The 24641-nt window shown below is 39.2% G+C and overlaps 1 protein-coding gene across 1 annotated transcript in view; it reads left to right on the forward strand.

Moving 5' to 3' along the window:
* LOC122814328 (zinc-binding protein A33-like) overlaps positions 1–14734 on the forward strand; it is a 95337-nt gene extending 80603 nt beyond the window's left edge. Inside the window, exon 5 of the mRNA XM_044086915.1 lies at positions 13811–14734. Coding sequence (XP_043942850.1) covers positions 13811–14361 — 551 coding nt within the window. The 3' untranslated portion in view covers positions 14362–14734. The remainder of the gene's footprint in view (positions 1–13810) is intronic.
* Positions 14735–24641: the final 9907 nt, after the last annotated feature.

Below are 24641 nucleotides of genomic sequence, written 5' to 3' on the forward strand. Positions count from 1 at the left end.
GAAACATCATGGACCTTATTAATAAAGATATAGGATGCCTTCAAACTCTGGACCTGACCCGGTTTGGTTTAGTCAAGAGAAGATCACGCCTGTTAAATCTAGTGGACTTCTTCAAAAATGTCACCAAACCCTGGATGAAGGCAAATAAGTGCATACTGCCTATCTAGACTAAGCCAAAGCCTTTTACACAATCCCTCACTTATCATAGGCAAACTCACCTATCTGGAGAGCAACCCATATGTCGTTAGGTGGGTAGCCAACTGGCTAACTGATTGAACACACTCAATCAAAGTTGGGGATTCCATCTCTACAGCACACCTGTTACCAGTGGTGTTCCACAGGGATCAGTGCTGGTTCCTCTACTGTTTAAGATCTATTTATCAGACTTTCAGGCAAAAGTTGATGGTCTGTGGTTGACAGAGTTTGCTGATGACTGCAAACTGGGGGCAGTTATTGAATCCCCAAATGATGTCTATATACTACAAAAATGGTTCATGCAGACAAATGATTAGTGTGAAAGTCATGGCCTTAAACTCAACAGAAAAAAATGCATTATTATCCCATTCAGCAAGGGGGATGTTCCTGCAAATTATGATATCAACAATAAAACCTTAACTACAAATGCAGTGGTGAAAGATTTCAAAAAACAGGTTGATAGTTGCCTCATCTTTGATCAGCATGGGTCCACAGTGGTGAGGAAGGCCTTCTATGTTACTCATCTCATAAGTAAAGACATAGCATCCAGAGAGCAGGAGGTTGTAACACCCCTGTACTTGTATCTCATCAGACAAATAATAAAGTACAATGCCCCCTTTTGTATGTACCTCAGTAGACGCCTGCAGCAACTGGAGAGACCTCAGAGGTTTCTCACCAAGAAAATTCAGGGTCTTCAGCACATGTCCTATGTGGACAGACTGAAATCACAGTCACTGTACTCTGTGTCATATAGACTGCCTAGAGGCGACCTGTGCCTGGCCTACAGAACAGTCTCAGACCCTACCATAATGGAATTGTTATGTATCCACAAGTCTAATAGGACAAGACTCACTCAATCAAAGGACCCTAAACTAGCTTGTGACATAAACAGAACATGCTGGAGAGACAGATATGTCTCTCAGAGGTTGCCACTCCTTAGGAATAAACTTCCAATTCATGTTAAACAGAGCTCCTCTATGATCCTATTTAAACATAACTTGGACAACTGGATGGGAAACTGCAAATTTACTCCAGGGGTTGCACCTATGTCCCTCCTTTTTAGGGGCAGGAGGTGCTGATCACAGATTTGTGTGCAAATATTAACTACATCTCCTGGTGTATAAGGAAACAAGGGTATATCATGGCTAGGCTTATAAGGACCCCAGGGCCATTACCCTAGCAACCTCCTATGATCCTATTAAATCTCCTCTAGCGTAACCCCCCCCCCCAACTACCAACTGGGAGCAGGTCCTGCTAGTACTCACTAAGGCCTAAAACACTGCTTCAATGGGCCCCTACAATATCTCCAGTTGCCTCCTAAATAGCCTAAAATATGTCCTAGAAGGACCACTTGAGGCAGTATTCAATTAGAGCCTCAGTACAGGTTACTTGCCAGGTGAATGGAGGGCCACAATGGTTATCCCTCTTCATAAAGGTGGACCATCAACCAACCCCAGTGAACTACAGAACCATCAGTCTGACAAGTTTAATATGGAAAGCCATGGAACTAATTATCATGGAAATAATCAACAAGGATATTGGCAACCTACAGACACTAGACTCATCTCAGTTTGGCTTTATAAAGGGAAGATCTTGCCTACACAACTTGGTAGACTTCTTCAAGTGAGTCATCATGGCTATGGATGACAGGAAAATGGTGCATACTGCCTACCGTGACCAGGCCAAGGCACTCAATACAGTACCCCACTCAGGTATCATTAGCAAACTCTCCGAACTGGGCATACATCCCTACATAATTCACTGGATTGCCAGCTGGGTCAAAGAATGGACAAAAGAAGTCAGGATTAGTAAGACGCTCTCCACCAGGAGGCCAGTGACCAGTGGAGTATTGCTGGATCCTGTGTTGGGACCACTCCTGTTTGTCATTTACTTCTCAGAAGTCAAAATTAATGTCAAAGGCCTCTGGCTTACCACATTCGCAGATGACTGTATATTGAGAGCTATCATAGATTCCCCCCACAACACCAATATCCTACAAGATGGTCTTACGCAAATAAATAACTGGTGTGAAATCCACAGATTAAAACTTAGTGCAAAGAATTACATTATAGTGTCCTTTGGAAAATCATCCACCCAAACTAATTACTACATCAATAAAACACTCCCTAAGAGCTGACCCAATAGGGATCTGGGAACATGCATAGACAGTAATCTGGTGTTCAACCAACACATAGCCAAGATAATAAGAAAATCATTGTATGTTGCCCAACTCATAAGGAAGGGTATGCCATCCAGGTCTAAAAAACACTTAACAAAACAAAATAAAACGAAAAAACACAAAAATGAAACTGAGTGGAATAAAGCTGTTTAATGACGTGCAGCAATAAACACCTGATCTGGTACCTCGGCCTTTCGCCTTCATAGCATAAAGAAACAATGCAGCACTCACCATTTAAATACAGGTGGACTCCTTCCTAATTAAATAATCAAGTAATTACACAATTATCACAACAACTACATGTGCAAATGCAAACATACATATTAGAAAATGTTTTATATACAATATAATTATTCATACAATCATAATTTAAATATAAATAAATAATTATGTCAGAAAAACTACAGAGAAAGTTTTTTTTTCCTACAAGATAAAAGTTAAGATTAACTTCCAAATTAAGTCTACTTGGATGAACTGCATTGTAATTAAATATCATCTTGCTTTCAAGCACTTCAACTTTCCCAAAAAAGCACCCCCTCTAAATGCTGGGCTAGCACAGAAAATAAGAAACTTGCATCCAAACCTGAGTGAACTGTGTGAAAATATTCAGCCACTGGACTTGTAAAATTATTGTTCCTAATGTCACCCAAATGCTCTATGAAACGTACCATCACCTTCCTTTTAGTTTGCCCCACATACAATTTAACCCTCCTACAATCACAACCTATAATGTAAACCACCCCACAAGAATCACAATAAAACCTACCCCTAGAGATGAATTCCCTACTATTTATCATAGTATAAGACATATTCCTAACTCTACCACATACATTGCAGTGTCAACAAAGGAAAGTACCACAAGATCCCAAGGGATTCCCCACTGCCTTGTTTGGGAAATTCAACAATTCTTTTAAGTTAAAATGTCTCCCAAAAGAAAAGGTAACATGGTTATGAAACAAATGACCCACTTCCTCATCCAAATGCAGCTGATACCACAAATCAGAGATTATACCTCAATAAATCTTTGAAAAAGGAGTAAATTTAGTGACAAAAATATTTTCTTGCCATTATTCATCCTATCCAATTCCCTTTTCCAGATATATGTGTATACTCATATCCATGGGAAACCCTTTCAGACATAGATGTACCCTCCAGCTTGTTTTTATCTTGAAGTAATACCTGTGCAGAATAATCACAGTCAAGTAACCTACCATGAACATCTTCCAAATATTTTCCTTAAACATTTCCTCTGACAGACTGGAAGAAATCCTCTTGAACTCACCATATGGTAAGGAATGTATAAGGAATGTATACAGTGTGGGGGAATGCTTGCTCAAAGCATGTAAAAGAAAATTCACCTTTTTGTTTTCTAAAAGGTGTACATTGACTCCTCTTCTGAGACTCAAAATAAAACTCCATATCCAAAAATTGTATGAATGTGTGACTATATTCAAATCTAAATGTAAATCCATGACCATTACAATTCAACTCATCCATGATCTCAACTAGCTGATTGGGCTGCCCTTTGCAAATCAAAAACAAATCAATATATCTTTTATATGTTATCATCTGTTCAGAGAAAAAAATTGCTATTATGTACAAACTTTCTCTCAAAGGCTGCCATATATATGATAGCATATGAAGGAGCAAAAGGGGTTTCATAGCTGTACCACTCTTTTGAAGAAAAATCTCCTTACCAAAACAGAAATAATTGTGTGTTAGACAGAATTCCAATAACTTGACAAGAAAAGAAGTACAGGGTCCCTCCCCCATAACATTAACCACTGCCTCAAAACTCCATTTAAGTTGTATAGTATTATTAATATGAGCCAGGACTTTAATCAGGAAGTCATTTAAATGAAAATCCAAAAGAATTCCTACATTCTGTAAATAAGAATTCACACCCAACATAATAGGCCTGCCAGGGGGACATTTTAAGTCTTTGTGATTCTTTGGAATGGCATAAAATGTGAGATTCCTAGGTTTAGAAATAAATATTTTTTTAACATTTAAACAGTCAAAAAAGCAAGATGTCCTTCAAGGATGCAACTGCAGTCCTAACATATGGGTTGTTCTGCCTTAGGTAGCCCTTCGGTCGGCTGGATTCTAAAGTCTGGGTCCGGCGTCGGCTGATGTCGCCCTTTCCCCGACGTCAGAGTGCCTGGGGTATAAAAGCGTCAGCCGACGCCATCTTCTTCAGTCTTTCTTGTCACGCAGCGCCCGAAGCAGAAGCAGTTCGCAAGTGCCGGTCGACCAGCTCCTCTGTTTTCAGCTACTGAAGTCTTCAAAAAAGTGTCTATGTCCATTAAGGCCTACACACGTGCTAAGGCTGCCAAACAGGCTAAGTCTCTCCCTCCAAGATCTGTTTCTCTAGGATCCACTTCTGGTTCTCAAATTTTAAGTTTAGCTGAGGACCTTATTTCTTTAATTAGGGGTTCTCAGCCACATCCAGATAGAGGCTCTCAGCCGCCTTCTGTCAAGAGGCCTAGGGTTGAGCAGGTAGACCCCCAGTCCTCTGATGAGGCCTCAGGTGATTCTGCACATTCAGACTACCAGGAGGAGGCCTTCCCGGCCTACGAGGATTCTGATGTGGAGGAATCCATTCCCTCTGCTTCTCCTCCTGAGGAGTTTTCCTTTGGGGAAACACTTCATTCCATGAGGGAACACTTCAAATGGCAAGGCCAAGAATACTCAGATTATAGGAAAAGGTTAAGGGAATTTTTAAAGCTACCTCAGCATAGACCCTTAGCTATTCCTCCAGTTTTAAATGTTTTAGTTGATGTGTACTTAGATTCTAGTGTTTCACCTGACTCCCTCCCCCCTGCTCCTGTCAAGCCAGACAGGTACTACAGGGTCCCAGACACACATCAATTTCTGTACAAGGGCCATACTGCTGACCCTGAAACTATTTCTCAGGGGCCTAAAGGGGTTTCCTCCACTACTGCTAAGAATCCACTTCCTTCAGAAAGAGATTCTAGGGCTTTAGAAAGGTGGGGCAAGAAAGTATATACATCTTCCACCCTTTCTATGTGAGCATTAAATTGTCAATTTCATATGATTCAGTATCAGGAATACATGTTGGATGACTTGCAAAAGAAATTGGCTTCCCCTGAACCACTAGATAGAAAGGGGTTACAGGAATTGGTTTATAAGACTCAGCAAGTTAGCAACCATTTCCTTCAGTGTGGATATGATGCATTGGAAGCTTCATGTAGAGCAGCAATGACAGGTGCGGTCATACGCAGACATGCTTGGTTAAAGGAACAAACATTGCCAGACCATGTGAAAATTAAGCTTTTGGACGCACCACTAGAGAAACATAAGCTATTTGGTGCTACTGCACAAGAGGTTTTAAAGAAAATAGAGGAAAAGGCAAAATCAGTGCAAACAGTCAAAGATTTCCTCCAGGTACAGCCTCCAAGAGTCAGCAGGAATTGGCCTTCCAAGCATTGGTCCTTTCCAGACACAGACAAATTTCAAAGAGGCAAAAACAGACGTGGCAGAGGTAGAGGGCAAACTTGAGGCTCCTACAGGGGACATCAATGGCAGCCTCCGAACCAGAGAGGTGGAGCAGGACCTTCCACTGCTCCACAGGGACAATCTCAATGACTTGACTTTGACTCCGCCATCCAGGGTTCAATTAGAAGCACCTTTGGGCGGAAATTTATCTTTATTCTCACAAAATTGGCACAATATTACAAAGGACAAATGGATACTGGACATAATAGACAAAGGATACAGATTCCATTTTCATACACTACCAACAAGACATGGCAGGCCAAACCTGCCACCAAATCAAAGGGCAGAGGCACTCAAACAAGTAACCAACCTACTTCAAATAAGAGCAATAGAAAAGGTTCCTTCTGCAGAACAAGGCCAAGGATTTTATTCATGACTGTTCCTTGTTCCAAGAAAAGAAAACCAATGGAGACCCATTCTGGACTTGTCCGCACTGAATACTTACCTTATTGTGCCAAAATTCAAAATGCTGACTTTACAGCAACTCCTTCCCATGCTGGGCAAGGGGTCTTGGCTGGTAACTCTGGACCTCAAGGAGGCATACCTGCATGTCCCAATCAGACAAAGTTGCAGAAGATACCTCGGATTTCTTGCAGGCTCAGAGCATTATCAATTCTCAGCATTGCCCTTTGGCTTATCTACTGCGCCCAGAGTGTTCATGAAATGCCTGGCATCAGTAATTGCACATTGCAGACTTCAGGGGATACAAATATACCCTTACCTGGACGACTGCCTTATACAAGCGGACAGCCAACAAGCCTTGTTAAAAAACTTGGACTATGTCATTTACCTACTGCAGGCCTTGGGATACACGGTCAATATTCAGAAATCAAGTCTCGTACCATCCCAACAAATCCCTTTCCTGGGTGCCACACTGGACACAAACACCCAGATGGCGTTTATGACAAAAGAAAAACAAAAACAATTGCCAGAATACTTCAGAAAATTAGCAACATATACCCAGATGACTGCAAGGAAAATCCTGCAGGCCCTGGGTTTCATGGCATCTTGCATTCTTATGATTCCACACGCAAGGCTGCATATGAGGAAACTACAATGGTATCTAAAAAGTCTATGGTCTCAACACAGCCACAGCCTGGAAGCTTTGATCCCACTCATTCCATGCCTTCAAATGGAATTTCTGTGGTGGGCCCAAGCAAGCCAGATAAACAAAGGTCTGCCTTTCAGCAAGCCTCGTACAAGTCAAACCATAACAACATACGCCTCAGACCATGGATGGGGGGCACACATGGAGGGCAGATGCATTCAAGGACAATGGACACAACAAGAAAAGCACCTGCACATCAACCAAAAAGAAATGCTGGCAGTGATACATGCAATCAAGGCCTTCGAAAAGTTCATGCATCAGGGCCATCTACTAATAAAGACAGACAATACCACAGTTATGTGGTACATAAACAAGCAAGGAGGTACCCATTCCTACCCTCTTTGCAGACTGGCAATGAATCTCTGGGATATTTCCCTTCAATTGAAAATAGAGCTACAATCCCAGTTTGTACCAGGGAAGGACAATGCTCTGGCGGACAGCCTAAGCAGAAACATCATGGATCCACACGAATGGATGTTGCATCCAGACATTATCTTACAAATACCTCAAGCATGGGGAAGACCGGAAATAGATCTTTTTGCCTCCCCCCTCAACCACCATCTGCAAAAGTTTTGCACAAGGACATACCATCCTCAAGCATGGAAGGTGGACGCTCTCTCCTTCAGCTGGAACTCTCTAACACTATTTGCCTTCCCACCTCTTCCTTTGATGACCAAGGTGTTACTAAAGATCAAGACAGAGCAGCCGAAAGTCATACTGATAGCTCCAGACTGGCCAAGACAACACTGGTACCCACTGCTACGGAGCTTGACACACACCAATCCGTGGCTCCTTCCTCAATGGCCACTTCTTCTGACACAGCACAATTGCAGGACACTACACCCCAGCTTGAAAACATTGAAGCTGACAGCTTGGAAGATTCCATGACTATTCCTCAGGATACACTTTCCCAAAGGGTAAAAGATATCATCCTGGAGGCGCGCAGACCTTCCACTAGAAAAACATACTCAGCAAAATGGAAGAGATTTCTTATCTGGAACAGCAAAAAGGGTCAAGACCCATCAGTGATGAGCATTCCACAGATCCTAGAATATGTGGCTGAAATGCTCCACAATGGCCTTTCATATTCTTCCATAAAAATACATGCTTCAGCAATATCTGCCAAATATAACACTGATCCACCTGTTTTTTCTCACCCATTGCTAAGACAGTTTCTAAGAGGTATAAAGAACATCAACCCTCCAAGGAAACCACCAGTGCCTGCATGGGACCTCAACTTCATGCTGGAAAAATTAACTCTTCCTCCCTTTGAACCAGCAGCATCTTCAGAGTTGAAATTTCTGTCTTGGAAGACAGATTTCCTGCTGGCAGTAACCTCAGCAAGAAGAGTCTCTGAGCTACAGGCCCTTATGGCAATACAACCATTTCTCATTTTTCATCAGGACAGAGTTTCTTTGAGAACCAATCCATCATTCATGCCAAAGGTGGTATCCAGGGTGTCCCTGAATCAAGCTATTCACCTGCCTACCTTTTTTACCAACCCTCAAAATAAAGGAGAGAGACTTCTGCACACCTTGGACATACACAGACAGTTGCGCTATTACTTGGACAGAACAAAGTCTTTCAGAAAATCTGACCAGCTTTTTGTAGCTTGCGCTGCTGAATTGCAGGGAAAAGCAATTTCCAAACAGACAATTTCTAAATGGATTGGAAATTGCATTCGATTCTGCTACTCTTTTCATGGAAAAACTGTGCCAGCTGACATCAGGCCACATTCCACCAGAGCTACAGCCACCTCCACAGCCTTTTTAAGACGAGTGGCAACAAAGGACATTTTAGAAGCTGCTACATGGAGCTCCATGCATACATTTTCCAAACATTACAACCTGCCTTTATATTCCAGATCCAGAGCAGGCTTTGCTTCTGCAGTCCTGCAAGGCATTTTAGCTACACCATCTTTGTCTTAGTGCCTACCACCCCAGGTTGGCTATGGTATTCAACCCATATGTTAGGACAGCAGTTGCATCCTTGAAGGACATAGTACAGTTTTGTACCTACCATAAATGTAGATGTCCGATAGGTATGCAACTGCAGTCAGGTTTTCCCTCCCACCTACCCCTCTGTGGTCTCCTTTTGGGTTCTACCCCTCATTTTAGCTACCTGGGGTAATCTTTTATGGTGTATTTGTTTTTATGTTGTTGTATTTGTCTGGAATTTTTCTCTATTTTCAAAATTTAGCCTTCCTTAGAGGGCACCTGGCATCTGGGGCAAAAAACACTGAAGAAGATGGCGTCGGCTGACGCTTTTATACCCCAGGCGCTCTGACATCGGGGAAAGGGCGACATCAGCCGACGCCAGACCCAGACTTTGGAATCTGGCCGACCGAAGGGCTGCCTGAGGCAGGACAACCCATATGTTAGGACTGCAGTTGCATACCTATCAGACATCTACATTTATGGTAGGTACAAAACTGTACTTTTCTATTCCTTTTCTAAAATTACCAATAACTGAGCATTAAATACAACAATGGGATTAGACTCCAATTTAACATAATCCTTCTCATTCAATAACAAACCTTTCATCATATTAACGTATTTATCCTTGGATAAAATACCCCAATTACCTACCTTGTCAGCCTGCCTAAACACATATTCTCCCACTCGTATTTGTAATTTTTTATAGCTAGCTATTTATTCTTGGATACGTTGAAAGATTTTTTCATTATGTGAAAATGTCTCATATTCATATTTCACCTTTTTACAAACCAAATTTTCAAACATACATAAAGTGGATGACACAGACAAAAGTGCTATCATGGGGCAAAACCAGAACCACCAACTTCCCATAACCAGTGACAAAACAGTCATTATCATCTCCACCAAATTCATTAAAGATATCATTATTAAACATTTCCAAAATTTCAAAATCATAAACTGACAAATTCAATAGAGTCATCCTCAAATGATGACTCTAAACATAGATGAAACACATTCATCTTTGCTACCAAAATATGCAATTAAATGCAGCTTTTTACAAAACTTTTTGACTTCAGTAAGTATGTCTGCCAAAGTTGGATATGTAATGAGGACAAACTTAAGCCCTTTAAGTAAAAGCCGTTCAACATTAGAAGAAATGCTTAAACCCAACAAATTCACAAAATTTAACAAATTCAAAATAATAGCACTTGTGAAAGCTAAAGTCCCAAGAGTCCAATAAGTCCAAATTACAAGAAAATCATTGGGATGTCAGTTCTTCTGACCTCTTCCTTGATTCTTTCACCCCCTTCCATGACCATTATGTGAAAAATTATCTACTCCTCCACTATTATGTTCCACATGGTCAGAAAGATCCAAGAAATCTCCCCCTAGACAAATTGTCAAATGACCCATTCTTTTGGGAAGCAATTTCAAATGAAGACACTGACAAATCATGTATAACTGAAGGGCAACCTGCAGACTGTCTGAACTTCTACCTCCCATGGCGTGGTTTATGTTGCCAGGAACAAATAAGGCCACAGCGGAAATCACCCATATCTCTAGTAAGTTTTTTCTTTTTTCTAATGAGGTTTTCCGACTCCACTTTTTCAATCTTGACCTTAATCTCCCTCATTTTAACACAATACACAGCTTCTGACACCTCACCAACCAAATTTTGCTGTGACGCTACAATTTCCTATTAAATTCTTTCATGTTACCTTAAATTACACTTGATCAGTATATGAATCTAACCAAGGCTACACTCAAGAAAAACCTGCTTCCATTCCTCCAAAAAGTTCAAGTTCATCATCCCCGAAATCCCAAGCCAGTAACTGATCAACACGAAGGCCCCTTGGGTTGACACCAAGACTTAAATATTTCTCAAGGAGCTTAGTATCATAAAATAAAGTCACATCCTTTACCATGAGCTGTTAAAGCTGTTCAAACATAACCCTTTGGCCATTTATACAGGCCCAAATCAGGGATCATTACTGGCCATCTTAGCCTCATGCTCTTTTAGCAGATCACAGAACAAAAATTTCTCTGACTCCTCAGGGGTCCGAAATACCCCTGGAACAGCATCCGCTCAGCCCAAAGACATATCAAAACAATACTAACAAAACTAAATAATACCGAAAAACACCAAAATAAAACTGAGCGGAATAAAGCTGTTTAACGACATGCAACAATAAACATCTGATCTGGTACCTCAGCCTTTTGCCTTAAAAAGGATAATAAAACAATGCAACCCTCACCATATGAATACAGGTGGACCCCTTCATAATTAAATAATCCAGTAATTACAGAATCATCGCAACAACTACATGTGCAAATGCAAACATACATATTAGAAAAGTTTTAATATATAATATAATGATTCATACAATCATAATTTAAATATAAATAAATAAATAACTATCTCAGAAAAAATACAGAGAACATTTATTCCTACAAGTTAAAAGTTAAGATAATCTTCCAAATTAAGCCCCCTTGAATGAAGCATTTTGTAGTTAAATATCATCTTGCTTTCAAGCACATACAACTTTCCCACAAAATCACCCCTCTGAATGCTGATGGCTAGGCTAGCACAGAAAAAAAAAGAAACTAGCATCTGAACCTGAGTGAACAGTGTGAAAATGTTCAGCCACTGGGCTTTTAAAATTATTATTCCTAATGTCATCCAAATGCTCCATGATGCATACTTTCACCTTCTTTTGGTTTGCCCCATGTACCATTTAACTGTCCTACAACCACAACCTATAATGTAAAACACCCCACAAGAATCACAACAAAACCTATCTCTAGAGATGAATGTCCTACCATTTATCTTGGTATAAGAGAAATTCCTAACTCTACCACATACTTTGCAGTGTCCACGAGGGAAAGTACCACAAGAGCCCGAGGAAGTCCCCACTGCCTTGTTTGGGAGATTCAGCAATTCTTTTAAGTTATGTGTTATTAGTCGCATATCAATTCTGTCATGCTTCTTTTGATATTTGTTTGTTGTTTTTTTGTAACTTTCTGTTCTGTTATGTTTCAATTAATATTTATTATTTCTTGCTTTTCATTGTTATAAATAAGATTGTAACCCAGGATGAGCTTGCAACTGGTCATTTTGTGATCAGTGCTCTACTCCGGTTATGAAAATGTAAATAAAAATAAAATAAATACATCCCTGTTTTGGTAAGGTTTTCAAAATTATTAAATGTACTTGCATGGGGATATTTTTGGAACTCTGGTTTCCTCACTGCTACTGTTGGAGAGGTTTGGCAAGGATAACCCTATCAGTAACATAACGTTCTAGAAAACATATATGTAAACATCTCAAAGACAGCAATATCCCTCCACCATAGGATTACATTTCACAGAGGCCAAATGAAATGCCCTTCTGTTTGCTTTCTTAATGAAGAGGAGCATTGGGGCAGGAAGTGTGGGTAAGAACATGGATGAACTGTAAGGGAATGACACCTGAGTTATTTGTAATAGTTACAGCTGTCAGTGCACCTTATAAAGAAACATGTATGATAAAATATAATATAATAGGTATTGTGCTCTCGTGGATAGAATGGAGATACAGAACTGCATATTCTGATGCATTCATTATGTAGGAATGATTTGTACCTATGCAGACAGGTGGTGGTGGTGCTGCGGTAGCGTTGTCCCCTCACAGTAAGACGTTATCTTGTTTGATTCTCAGCTAGCGCGTCTTCTGTGTGGAGACGTGTGAATGGGCATACCTTCGTTGAAGGTTGTGCATCAGGGCCAGCAACTCGGCACGTAAAAATCTACTGCCAATCATTAGTGGACCAGAGTTCCGCTGTGGCGACCCCTAACTGGGAAAAGTCAAAAGATACAACAGCAACATACAGGACCAGTTAACATTTAGATTCTTAATGGGTACTACTTCTGTGTATGAAAACGATGAATGAACATAAATGTTTATTTATATCTGATATAACATCAGATGTTGGGCTGAACACTGTCATCAAATGTAGGTGTGTCAACAGCTCAACCACCACATTTAATATAACTGTTGTATAATTTAATCCTGTAGCGCTCATCCTATAAACAACTGCCAGTAAAGCATCCCTGATTAACCTGTAAGAAAAGTTACAAAGGTCTCGTTAATTGTCAAGAATGTTTGAATTTTCAACATTGTTTCACTTGCATTCAACACTAAGTTGCTTTCCGCTGTCTTGTCTTGATGCAAGCATTAATGTTCTTCAGCATCAGCAGAATGAGGCATACATTCCCTCCTTCTCAATGCACAGTGGGTGATCTGCACAACAGAATTGGTATTGATGAAACAAGAAAATAGTTTGCTCCATTCTTTATTTTATATTTATGGACTTTTTACAAATGTTACTGGAATTTTTAATGTGTATATGATTATTTACATTTGAGGGCAACATGCACTTATTGTGAATACTGACTATCCGTTTAAGAATGCTGAATATGCTTCTGTTATATGTAACACTGTGCTCCTCATTCAGTGGGTCTGCATTTATCAAGAGCAAAACTTTTAAGGGCTCCCAACTTAGCCTAGAAGGAGAAGTACTACAAAGACATAAATAGTGCTTGATGATTTTTCTAATTTGTTAAAAATTATGTTGCATATTTAATCCATTCCAAATAAAAAAAGTTCCACAGCAACACATCACATCATAAACTTTTATCTTTGATGTGTGAAGCTTAGCTTGAAACCTCATAAAGTAATAACATTTAAGAGCCTTCCAATTGCAGTTGACTTATTTGAACTTTATTTTGTAAAATAGTTTTAATCTATATTTTGTCTTCATGTCTTATTACTAATAATTATAATTAACAGTCAAACTGATATTTTTTTGTCTCCTTGTTTGTTTGTGTTTTAAGTTCCATCCTCACTGTTCCTCAAGTACAACATGCCACACAGAAGTCTTGTTGTATCCCAGGACCTAACCAGCGTGATGAAAACTGATAAGAATATGTTTTGGAAGGCTCAGATGTTTGAGATGTTTGAGATGAAAGAATATTATAGTGTTGTTCTAGCATGTCAGGGGTTCTCATCAGGAAGACACTATTGGGAGGTAGAGGTGGGCGACAAGACAGGGTGGGTTCTTGGAGTAGCAGCAAAGTCTGTTATCAAGGAGGGCAGAATCCCCCGGTCTATCACTTTTGGTCACTGGGCCATTTGTTTGACAGCAGGGAGTAAATACTGCACATGTGGACAGGTACCAGAATTGCTTAGTCTCAACATAAACCCACACAAGATTGGGGTGTACCTCGATTATGAAGGAGGCCAGATATCGTTTTACAATGCTGACAACATGACTCACATTCACACCTTCAGTGATACCTTCAAGGAATGTCTTTACCCTTCCCTTAGCCTTGATTGTGGACATTACTGTAGTAAACCACTAAAATTATTTCACTTGAAGCTATAATTTTCCCAAAGTTAAGCATCTTGCTGTGGCATTCGATTCACTATAAAATGTATTATCATTGCTTTAAATTAAATAGTCATCACACAATGCAGTATGTTATGTGAGCAATGGATTGGACTCCATATATAAACCTACTTGGACTTCTATTATTACTGGTACCATAAAATGGCTGCAAACTCTCTAAATCAAACATTTAAAGACATTATGATAAGCACTGGTGATCTACATTATAGGTATACTGAAACTGCAATTTTTAATGAGAATCTTCTTCTTCTTTCGGCTGCTCCCATTAGGGGTCGCCACAGCGGATCATCTTTTCCATTTCTTCCTGTCCTCTGCATCTTGCTCTGTCACACCAACCACCTATATGTCCTCTCTCACCACATTAATAAACCTATCTTAGGCCTTTCTCTTTTCCTGTTACTTGGCAGCCTCATCCTTAGCATCTTTTTCCCAATATACTCAGCATCCCTCCTCAGCACATGTCTAAACCAACGTAACCTTGCCTCTCTGGCTTTGCCTCCAAACCTTCCGACCTGAGCTGACCCTCTAATATACTTATTCCTAATCCTGTCCACCCTCATCACACCCAGTGCAAATCTTAACATCTTTAACTCTGCCACTTCCAGCTCTGACTCGTGCCTTTTTGTCAGTGCCACTGTCTCCAACCCTTATAACATAGCTGGTCTCACTACCCTCTTGTAGACCTTCCCTTTCACTCTTAATGGTACTTGTCTGTCACAAATCACTCCTGACACTCTTCTCCACCTACTCTATCCTGCCTGTACTCTCTTCTTCACCTCTCTTCCACACTCACCATTACTCTGAACTGTTGATCCCAAGTATTTAAATTCATCCACCTTTGCCAACTCTACTCCCTGCATCCTCACCATTCCTTTATCCTCCCTCTCATTCACACACATATATTCTGTCTTAGTCCTGCTGACCTTCATTCCTCTCCTGTGTAGAGCATATCTCCACCTCTCCAGGGTCTCTTCCACCTGTTCTCTGCTCTCACTACAGATCACAATATCATCTGCAAACATCATAGTCCACGAGGACTCCTGTCTGATCTCATCTGTCAACCTGTCCATCACCATTGCAAATCAGAAAGGGCTTAGAGCTGATCCTTGATGTAATCCCACCTCCACTTTAAACACATCCATCTCTCCCACTGCAGACCTCACCACTGATACACTATCCTTGTACATCTCCTGTACCACTCTTACATACTTCTGTGACACTCCTGACTTCCTCACACAATACCACAACTCCTCCCTAGGCACCCTGTCATATACTTTCTCTAAGTCCACAAAGACACAATGCAACTCCTTCTGACCTTCTCTGTACTTCTCCATCAACACTCTCAGAGCAAACATTGTATCTGTACTGCTCTTTCCTGGCATGAAACCATACTGCCAATCAGTAATCATCACCTGCCTTCTTAACCTAGCTTCCACTACTCTTTCCCATAACTTCATGCTGTGACTGATCAATTTAATCCCTCTGTAGTTACTACAGCTTTGCAAATCACCCTTATTCTTAAAAATTGGTACCAAAACACTTTTTCTCCATTCCTCATGCATCATCTCACTTTCTAAGATTTCATTAAACAATCTAGTTAAAAACTCCACTGCCATTTCACCTAAACACCTCCATACTTCCACAGGTATGTCATCTAGACCAACAGCCTTTCCATTCTTCATCCTCTTCATAGCTATCCTTACTTCCTCCTTGCTAACCCATTGCACATCATGATTCACTATCCTCACATTATCCAGCCTTCTCTCCCTCTCATTCTCTTTATTCATCAGCCCCTCAAAGTATTCTTTCCATCTGCTCAACACACTCTCCTCGCTTGTGAGTACGTTTCCCTCATTATCTTTTATCACCCTTACCTGCTGCACATCTTTCCTAGCTTGGTCCCTTTGTCTAGATAATTGGTACAGGTCCTTTTCTCCCTCCTTAGTAGCCAACCTTTCATAAAACTCTTCATATGCCTTATCCTTAGCCTTCGACACCTCTCTCTTTGCCATGAACCTCAGCTCCTTATACTCCTGTCTACTTTTTTCATCTCTCTGACAATCCCACTTCTTCTTCACCAACCTTTTTCTCTGTATACTCCCCTGTACCTCCTCATTCCCCCACAAGGTCTCCTTGTCCTCTGTCCTCTTTCTAGATGTCACACCAAGCACCTTTCTAGCCATCTCCCTTACTAGCTCTGCTGTAATTACCCAGCTATTTGGTAACTCTTCACTGCCACCCAGTGCCTGCCTTAGCTCTTCCCTGAACTCCACCTCACAATTACCCTTTTTCAATTTCCACCATTTGATCCTTGGTGCTGCCCTTACACTCCTCCTCCTCTTCTTGATCACCAATGTCATCCTACAAACCACCATCCTATGCTGCCTAACTACACTTTCCCCTGCCACCACTTTACAGTCTCCAATCTCCTTCAGACTGGCCCTCCTACTTAATATGTAATCCATCTGTGTGCATCTTCCTTCACTCTTGTATATCACCCTATGCTTCTCCCTCATTTTAAAATACGTATTTACCACAGCCATGTCCATCCTTTTCACAAAATCCACTACCATCTAACCTTCTGCATTCCTTTGCTTAACATCATACCTACCCATCGCTTCCTCATCCCCTCTGTTCGCTTCACCAACATGCCCATTGAAATCTGCTCCAATCACCACTCTCTCATTCTTGGGTACAGTCATCACCACCTCATCCAACTCACTCCAAATTTTTTCTTTCTCATCCATCGCACACCCAACTTGTGGAGCATATGCACTAACAACATTCATCATTATACTATCAATTTCCAGCTTCATAAATATCACTCTATCTGACACTCTTTTCACCACCAAAACACTCTTAGCATACAGTTCCTTTAGGATAACCCCTACACCATTTCTCCTCCCATCCACACCATGATAATACAATTTGAACCCACCTCCAATACACCTAGCCTTGCTCCCCTTCCATCTGATCTCTTGCACACACAATATACCAACCTTCCTTCTCTCCATCATATCAGCTAGCTGTCTCCCTATACCAGTCATATTGCCAGCATTCAGAGTTCTGACCCTCACTACCACAGTCCTAGCCTTTATCTGCCTTCGGGCATGCCTTCCCTCTCTTCTCCTCCTTTGGCCAACAGTAGCCCAATTTCCACCAGCATCCTGTTGGCTAACAGTACTGGCGGCGGTCATTGTTAACCCAGGCCTTGACCAATATGGTATGTATATCTGTACAGTGGTCCGCATGTATAATTTGTCAAAATTTTTCGCCGGATGCCCTTCCTGACCCAACCCTCCCCATTTATCCAGGCTTGGGACCAGCACAAAGAAATGCACTGGCTTGTGCATCCCCAGTGGCTGGGTTGCAATTTTTAATGAGAATGATGTCTGTAAATTTGGCCTACAAACAGAACCTAAGAGGTAAAAATTTTTGAAATGTATAAAATCTGCTGGTCACAAATATTGACATTTATAATAAAGGAGAGATTTTCACCTGAAGAATGTATAACTTCAACTGAAATTTCACATTTTGCAGTTTAAGCTCAATATGTTTTGGGTAAAGTTTTCTGTACTGAAGATGCCGTCATGAAGTTGAGTTTTGATATGCTGCCTGAAGTTTGCCTGTAAATTACTGCTTCTTTTTATTGTAATTGTACTGCAGGTCAACTGTAACTGTAATATAGCATAAGTCAACTGTTGTAAAATTGTTGGCCACAAACATGAATCAACAGTGGTGGAACCTTTTGATATATAGATTAATGACTGCATGATTCTTATAAATCAAATGCAATGACACATTGTCTATGTGACACTAACATGTGTAGTTCTGTTTTTATAATAATACATAGACTCTGAGTATAAATGGTCCACTAGGGTATCTTAACCAGATACATGTCATATGATCAAATGATTAAAACATCAAACATCACTTCAGCAAGATGAGAGCACTGAACATGTGAATCATTGAAAGCTGACATCAGCGAATCTCACCACATCGAATAGCAAAAGTTGGCCAATAGCTGCACATAACTTGGAAAGATTATACATATTTACTCCCATCATGTTATATATACCAAAAGTAATAAGTAAGAAAACATCACAGTTGTTGGGCAACTATTGCTATTCAATGTGGTAAGATTCGCTGATGTCACCTTTCCATGATTAAGACTTTCGATGCTCTTGTCTCACTGAAGTGAGGTTCAATGTTCTAATTGTTCAATCATATGACATGAATCCATCTTAACCACAGCCTGACATTCTTAGAACTGTGTGTAGTTACATCTCTTGTTTCATTTTTTGTGTTGTGTAGTATGCATACTACTACTACTAATAATAATAACAATAACTGACTATCTAACTAACTAAATAAATAAATGTACATGCCTTCCATCTATCCAGTCTCTTCTGGTGAAAGTTTGGTACACACTGAGAATTTTGCTTTGATGTTTATCATCACACTAATAGTTGCACTCTTCCTAGTGTCAGGTTGCTCTGGAAACCTTTGGTGGAGCATTGTGATGTTTACTTAAATATGATTGTCTATACTGTAAAATAGCATTAACTGGAAATCTGCAGACTAAATATTAGCCATGACAGTTGTAACGGATGTCAAAACAATTAACATAATTTGTTAATGATTAAGGCATGCATCTTTTTTGAATTCTAAGGAAATGAGATACACTCAAATCCTTTAGGTTGGAACTTAAGTCAGATCACTTTGCATTACACAAATGTATCCATGGCTGACCCAATGGTTAATTTCAGCTTTCCCCTTTATTATACTGTTTCTTATAAATAAATGTTGTATCTTTGTCTTAATAATATTCTAAATCAAGCAATGCTGCTTGTCTTATAAATGAAAGTATTTAAAATGTCTTCTTGCATATAGTTGTTATTGCCTTGGTTAAGTTTGTTAAATATGTTTAACCTCTTTATATTTCTGAAATATGTTTAACTTATAGTTTGTTAGACATAATAGTTTTCCATATTAATACTATCATATAACTGTATTTGCCTTATTAATTCTATTTTTTACCATATTGATAAATGTATTAATTCTATTGTGAAACTGTCTTTGTATTTGCCTTGAGGTCTGGTTCATGGCTGAAAAGTACATTTGCTTATATTTCAGTATACAGGGTATAGAGAGAGTGCCATTCAAAGTCATTTCCCAGAACAACTGAATCCTCAATAACAAATTAGTCTAGCCTCGACCACTGGGGTTACATTTAACCTTGTTCAGTATAAAAAAGACAAACTTTTTAAAACCAGGGCACATCTCCATGTCTGTCTTAGGCATAATTCTTATCCTGTCTTTTTTATTTATATTGAAATATAAGCAAATTAATATTAAGTAGCTGCATTTACATAACGCATGTAATTGTTCACTATACAGGAGTAAACCTTTTTACATTTATTTATACTGAAGAAGTTTGTATTCTGTATAGATAAAAGTGCTAAGTTTTGTTAGTTAAAGGTTACTGCATTGGATGGATTTTACATGGTGTTTTATATTGTTTTCCCTGAGGGATAACACCTGCTTACTATTATATTTCCACACTACTGCAGACATTGAGTAAGGTCTTGGGCAGCCATGCTACTCCATTGAACTAGACCGAGCAATGGTAATTTATTTTGTGTGTTTCTACACTATCTGTGTTCTTGATTCATGTCTTTAAATGTCCCAGCAGGATAAGTCTTACCTGTTTATGAAATAATATATAAAGCATCTGCTGAGAATCGCAATTTGGACTACAATTGCAAAATGCAGTAAATATTGCACAACACATGAAGTTCAGTGGAGAAAGGATCATAACATTTGACATTTCAATTTGCACTTACAGAAAATTCTTGACTCCTTTCCTGAATCAGTAGAAATAGAATTGTGATGGCATTGTGTCCAGCTCTGAAACCAAGCTACTAATTGTTAAGGTACTGTGCCCAGCTCAGAAACCAAGCTACTAATTGTGAGAGTATTATGCCCAGATCAGAAACCCCAGCTGCTAGTCAAGAAGATGCTATACTTAGCAATGTAGTACCTTATTTGGAAAGAGATAACATATTTAAGTATATTGGACAGAGAAGGGACAAAAAAGAAATAGGTACACCACTAGGGAGACTGTCTGGCTAACTACCAGCCTGGACCATTAAAATTACAACTACTGTGTTCATATTCTATTCAGTGTTAGTTAGGCTTAATGTCTTTCCGACTTCAGTCAAAACTAATATAATTTATATATTTATATTTGCTGATTGCAAATATAGGTAAGCAGGCCATTTTTTACTAGATGCTCATGGAGAAAAGATGCCAGAAAAAAAACAGTGAAATACAAATGGTCAAGTGACTTGCAGAACATAAATACAGCATTAAAAACACAGTGATACAAGATATACATGTGACAGCAGCAAAGTAGTCATTGCTTTATGTAGCATGAAGTGATGTATGGCTGAGCTAGGTCCTATAATCAGTTAAGATATATTTATGTGAAGGTGACATTCGATATGATGGTAAAGTAAAACTGATACGATGAGGGTCAGTGAAGGATAGGAACAGGACGATGGGATACAAGAATAGATAAACAAAGAAATTAATAGAGAAAGGAAGGGAGTAAGAAAGGATAGACATAGGGAAATGTTTAGTGGCAAAACAGAGAGTAGGAGTAAACAAGGATGAGGGGATATACAAGTTATATTTGTATGAGGCTGAGAAAAAAAAGAAGAAGAAGAAAAATAATTTTGTATATTTTTGTGGAGAAATATTCAGGCAAAAAAGAGGAGTGGCCATGGGGACCCCTTGTGCCTCTGCGTATGCTAACATTGTGTTAGGCTATTGGGAATCTAAATATATATTCAATACAGAATGGGTAGAGCACCTAACACACTACCAACGTTATTTGGACGATATATGTATTTTTTGGAAGGGCAGCAAGCAAGAATGTGAGCAATTTATTGAATACATTAATAACAGTACCAGTTTTCTTAAATTCACATGTAGCATTAAAACAGATAATTTACAGTACCTAGATGTTGATTTGTGGAAGAGCAAGGAGAACAATTGCTTCATGTCCAAGATTCACCGTAAGGACAGCTATTCAAACATGTTTTTGCATTATAACAGTAACCACCCTTTATACCAAAGGAAAGGAATTATAAAAGGACAGTTGATTAGAGCAGCAAGAATATGTAGTGATGAAACCTGGTTTGACAATGAATGTCTGTTTCTAATGAAACTATTCCAAGAAAGGGGTTACCCAAAACAGCTAATAGAAGGAGTAATGGAGGAAGTGAGAGGTCAAAGAAAAGAGAATTACTTTCCTTTATTGGGTGAAGAGCGTGGATATAAAAGTAAAAAAACGGACAATGAAGCAAAAGAGAGCGAATGTCTTTTTGTCCATACAAATTGTAACGAAAGTGCAGCGGTAGAAAGGGCAATTAACAAATACTGGCCTATAGTTATTATGAATGAAGAACATAAAAAACTGCTTGGGGGTAAACCACAGTTTATTAGAAGGCGCAATAAAAACTTGAAAGAACTGCTAGAAACAAACACAGATGTAGGGCAAGGTTCAACGACCCAAAGGATTGGGACGTTTAAATGCAACAGTTGCAAACAGTGTCCCTATATTATGAATAAAAAAGGGTTCTATCTGAAGTCAAGGAAAACATACATAAAATCTCCTGGGCACTTTAATTGTAAAGCCAAAGGAGTAGTTTATCTTGGCTTGTGTCAGTGTTGTCAAAGTTTTTACATTGGAAAGACAGAGAGAACACTTGCTAAACGGATATATGAACACCTTTATGATATTAGCAGAAGCAAGGAAGCAAACGCCTTCTACAAACACTCCTTAGTATGTAAAAGAATGAAGATAGAATTTATCATATTAGAACAGGTAAACATCAACCCTAGAGGAGGTGATTGGGAAGCGGCATTAGAATTTAGGGAATTGCTTTGGCAGGTAAGATTAGACGCGGCCAAAACCCCAGGTTTAAATGGAGCCATTAGCATTGGCAGCTTGTTAAAAATTAGAAGAGCCAAGTTATAAAAGAATAAATGGCAAAAAATACAACATACCATAAAATTATTATCATTAAAAAATGGTTAACACTTAAGGAAAAGGCACAAAAGCTGGGCAGTGAAACATGGAGTTCACTAAGATGACTACAACCTTGGCCTGAATACAACATAGCGGTAAAGGGTGACAAATGAGTATGTCAGCCTTTAGTGAGACAGAAGAAGAACAAGAGAAGGTGTAGTTACAAGTACACTTCCACCAGTTTCCGGGTATACACGCTTATATTTTTGTAAATATTTTACATCAAGGTTTTGTGGAAAGGGACCTGCAGTATAAGTAATTTTTGCAGATGTAAAAAATAACACATTACCAACTTATTTAACATATTTTACATATTAAATATTTATATGTATATTTTTTTGTTGTATATGTAGGGCGATTTGCCAATTGGTGAATGAAATTACTTAGGGGTTTAGAAATAATCACATCTATTGTCACCATAAGGCAAGGTATAAACACTGTGCAATATGTTTTTAATACCCACATATTTTTAAAAATGTATGATTTTTAAAATGTATAATTTTTAGTAGGGTTTTGTAAGTACAATTTAAGTACAATTATATGGATGTCTAAGGTTTATTGATATGCATTTAACACCAACATGAACAAAAGATAGGTTAAGATATAACAAAAGAATAATTAATTAATACCAACAGGTTGTATTAGGTACAAGGAACAACTCAGTGGCTTTAAATGCAATGTAACTTTATAATTAATTGACTACTAATTAAGTAATTAAGTAGGACAAAACAGTATAAAAGAACTTGCTGGAAATGAATTTAATGTCTTGATAAAGCCTGGGAGGGCCCGGGTGAAAGCGCTTGACGAGATATTGGATTTATTGTATGCTTTTAACGCTTTTTACTGGTGGAGCTGTGAAATAAAACGTTATTTCTGCACTTTGGTTTGACGCCTGGATATCTTACTTCTTCAAGTTTACCAGTTGGTGCTGTTCCTACAAGGAGTTGGTGTTTGGTTATTGCTTTATGTAGCATGAAGTGATGTATGGCTGAGCTAGGTCCTATAATCAGTTAAGATATATTTATGTGAAGGTGACATTCAATATGATGGTAAAGTAAAACTGATACGATGAGGGTCAGTGAAGGATAGGAACAGGACGATGGGATACAAGAATAGATAAACAAAGAAATTAATAGAGAAAGGAAGGGAGTAAGAAAGGATAGACATAGGGAAATGTTTAGTGGCAAAACAGAGAGTAGGAGTAAACAAGGATGAGGGGATATACAAGTTATATTTGTATGAGGCTGAGAAAATCCACTTGACAGAGAAAATACTAAAGACTGAGCACAGTGTGAGCACAGTGTGAGACTAAGGAGATGGATACTTAGATTTTTTTATTTCATAACTGCAAATACAGTTAATCAGGAGGTCTGATTTTAGGTGTGTGAATTAAGTTTGCACTTTAGGATAAAAGGCTGCTAGCAAAAGAGAATTATTGTAAAATGGGTTTGGGTGTGGGATAATTTGTATAATTCGAAAGATTATAGGCTAATTTTATCTGGATCATTGCGTGTACTAATCTCAATCAGTATATGTGATGCAAAGAGCTAGACTGAACATTTTTATTTATTTGTTTTAAGTTTGTTTGTCAGGATGGTTGGTAAATTGTGCCCAGTTTGCAGTTGTCAGCTGCAGCCCCTTAGTTTTGGTCTGAACTTCTGAGAAGTACATAGGGCCCAGCACTGACCCCTGTGGCACCCTGCTGGTAACAGGTCTGCTGGTAGATGTGGAGTCACCCACTTTGATAGTGTTTGACTGGTTTCTGAGCCAGATGGCAACCTATCTTACAACTAATGGGTTTACATTCAGTTTGCTAAGTTTGTCTGTAATGCCTGAATGTGGGATTGTGTCAAAGGCCTTTGCCATGTTGAGGTACACTCTGTGCACAGAATTGCCTTTGTCAGTGGCTCTGGTCACATTTTTGAAGAAATACACAAGGTTTAACAGGCATGTACTGCCTTTGACAAAGCCGAATTGGGTCAGATCCAGGGTTTGTAGGTCACCTGTGTCTATATTTATGAAGATTATGATGATACATTCCATGGCCTTACAGATGAGGCTGGTCAGACTTATGTGTATATAATTCCCAGGGTCTGTTACTAAGCCACCTTTATGCAGGGGAATAACTGTCACTGCTCTCCATTCCACAGGAACAAAG

Source organism: Protopterus annectens, chromosome 10.part0 (genome assembly GCF_019279795.1).
Source record: "Protopterus annectens isolate FY-2018-M chromosome 10.part0, PAN1.0, whole genome shotgun sequence".
NCBI classification, from domain to species: domain Eukaryota; kingdom Metazoa; phylum Chordata; order Ceratodontiformes; family Protopteridae; genus Protopterus; species Protopterus annectens.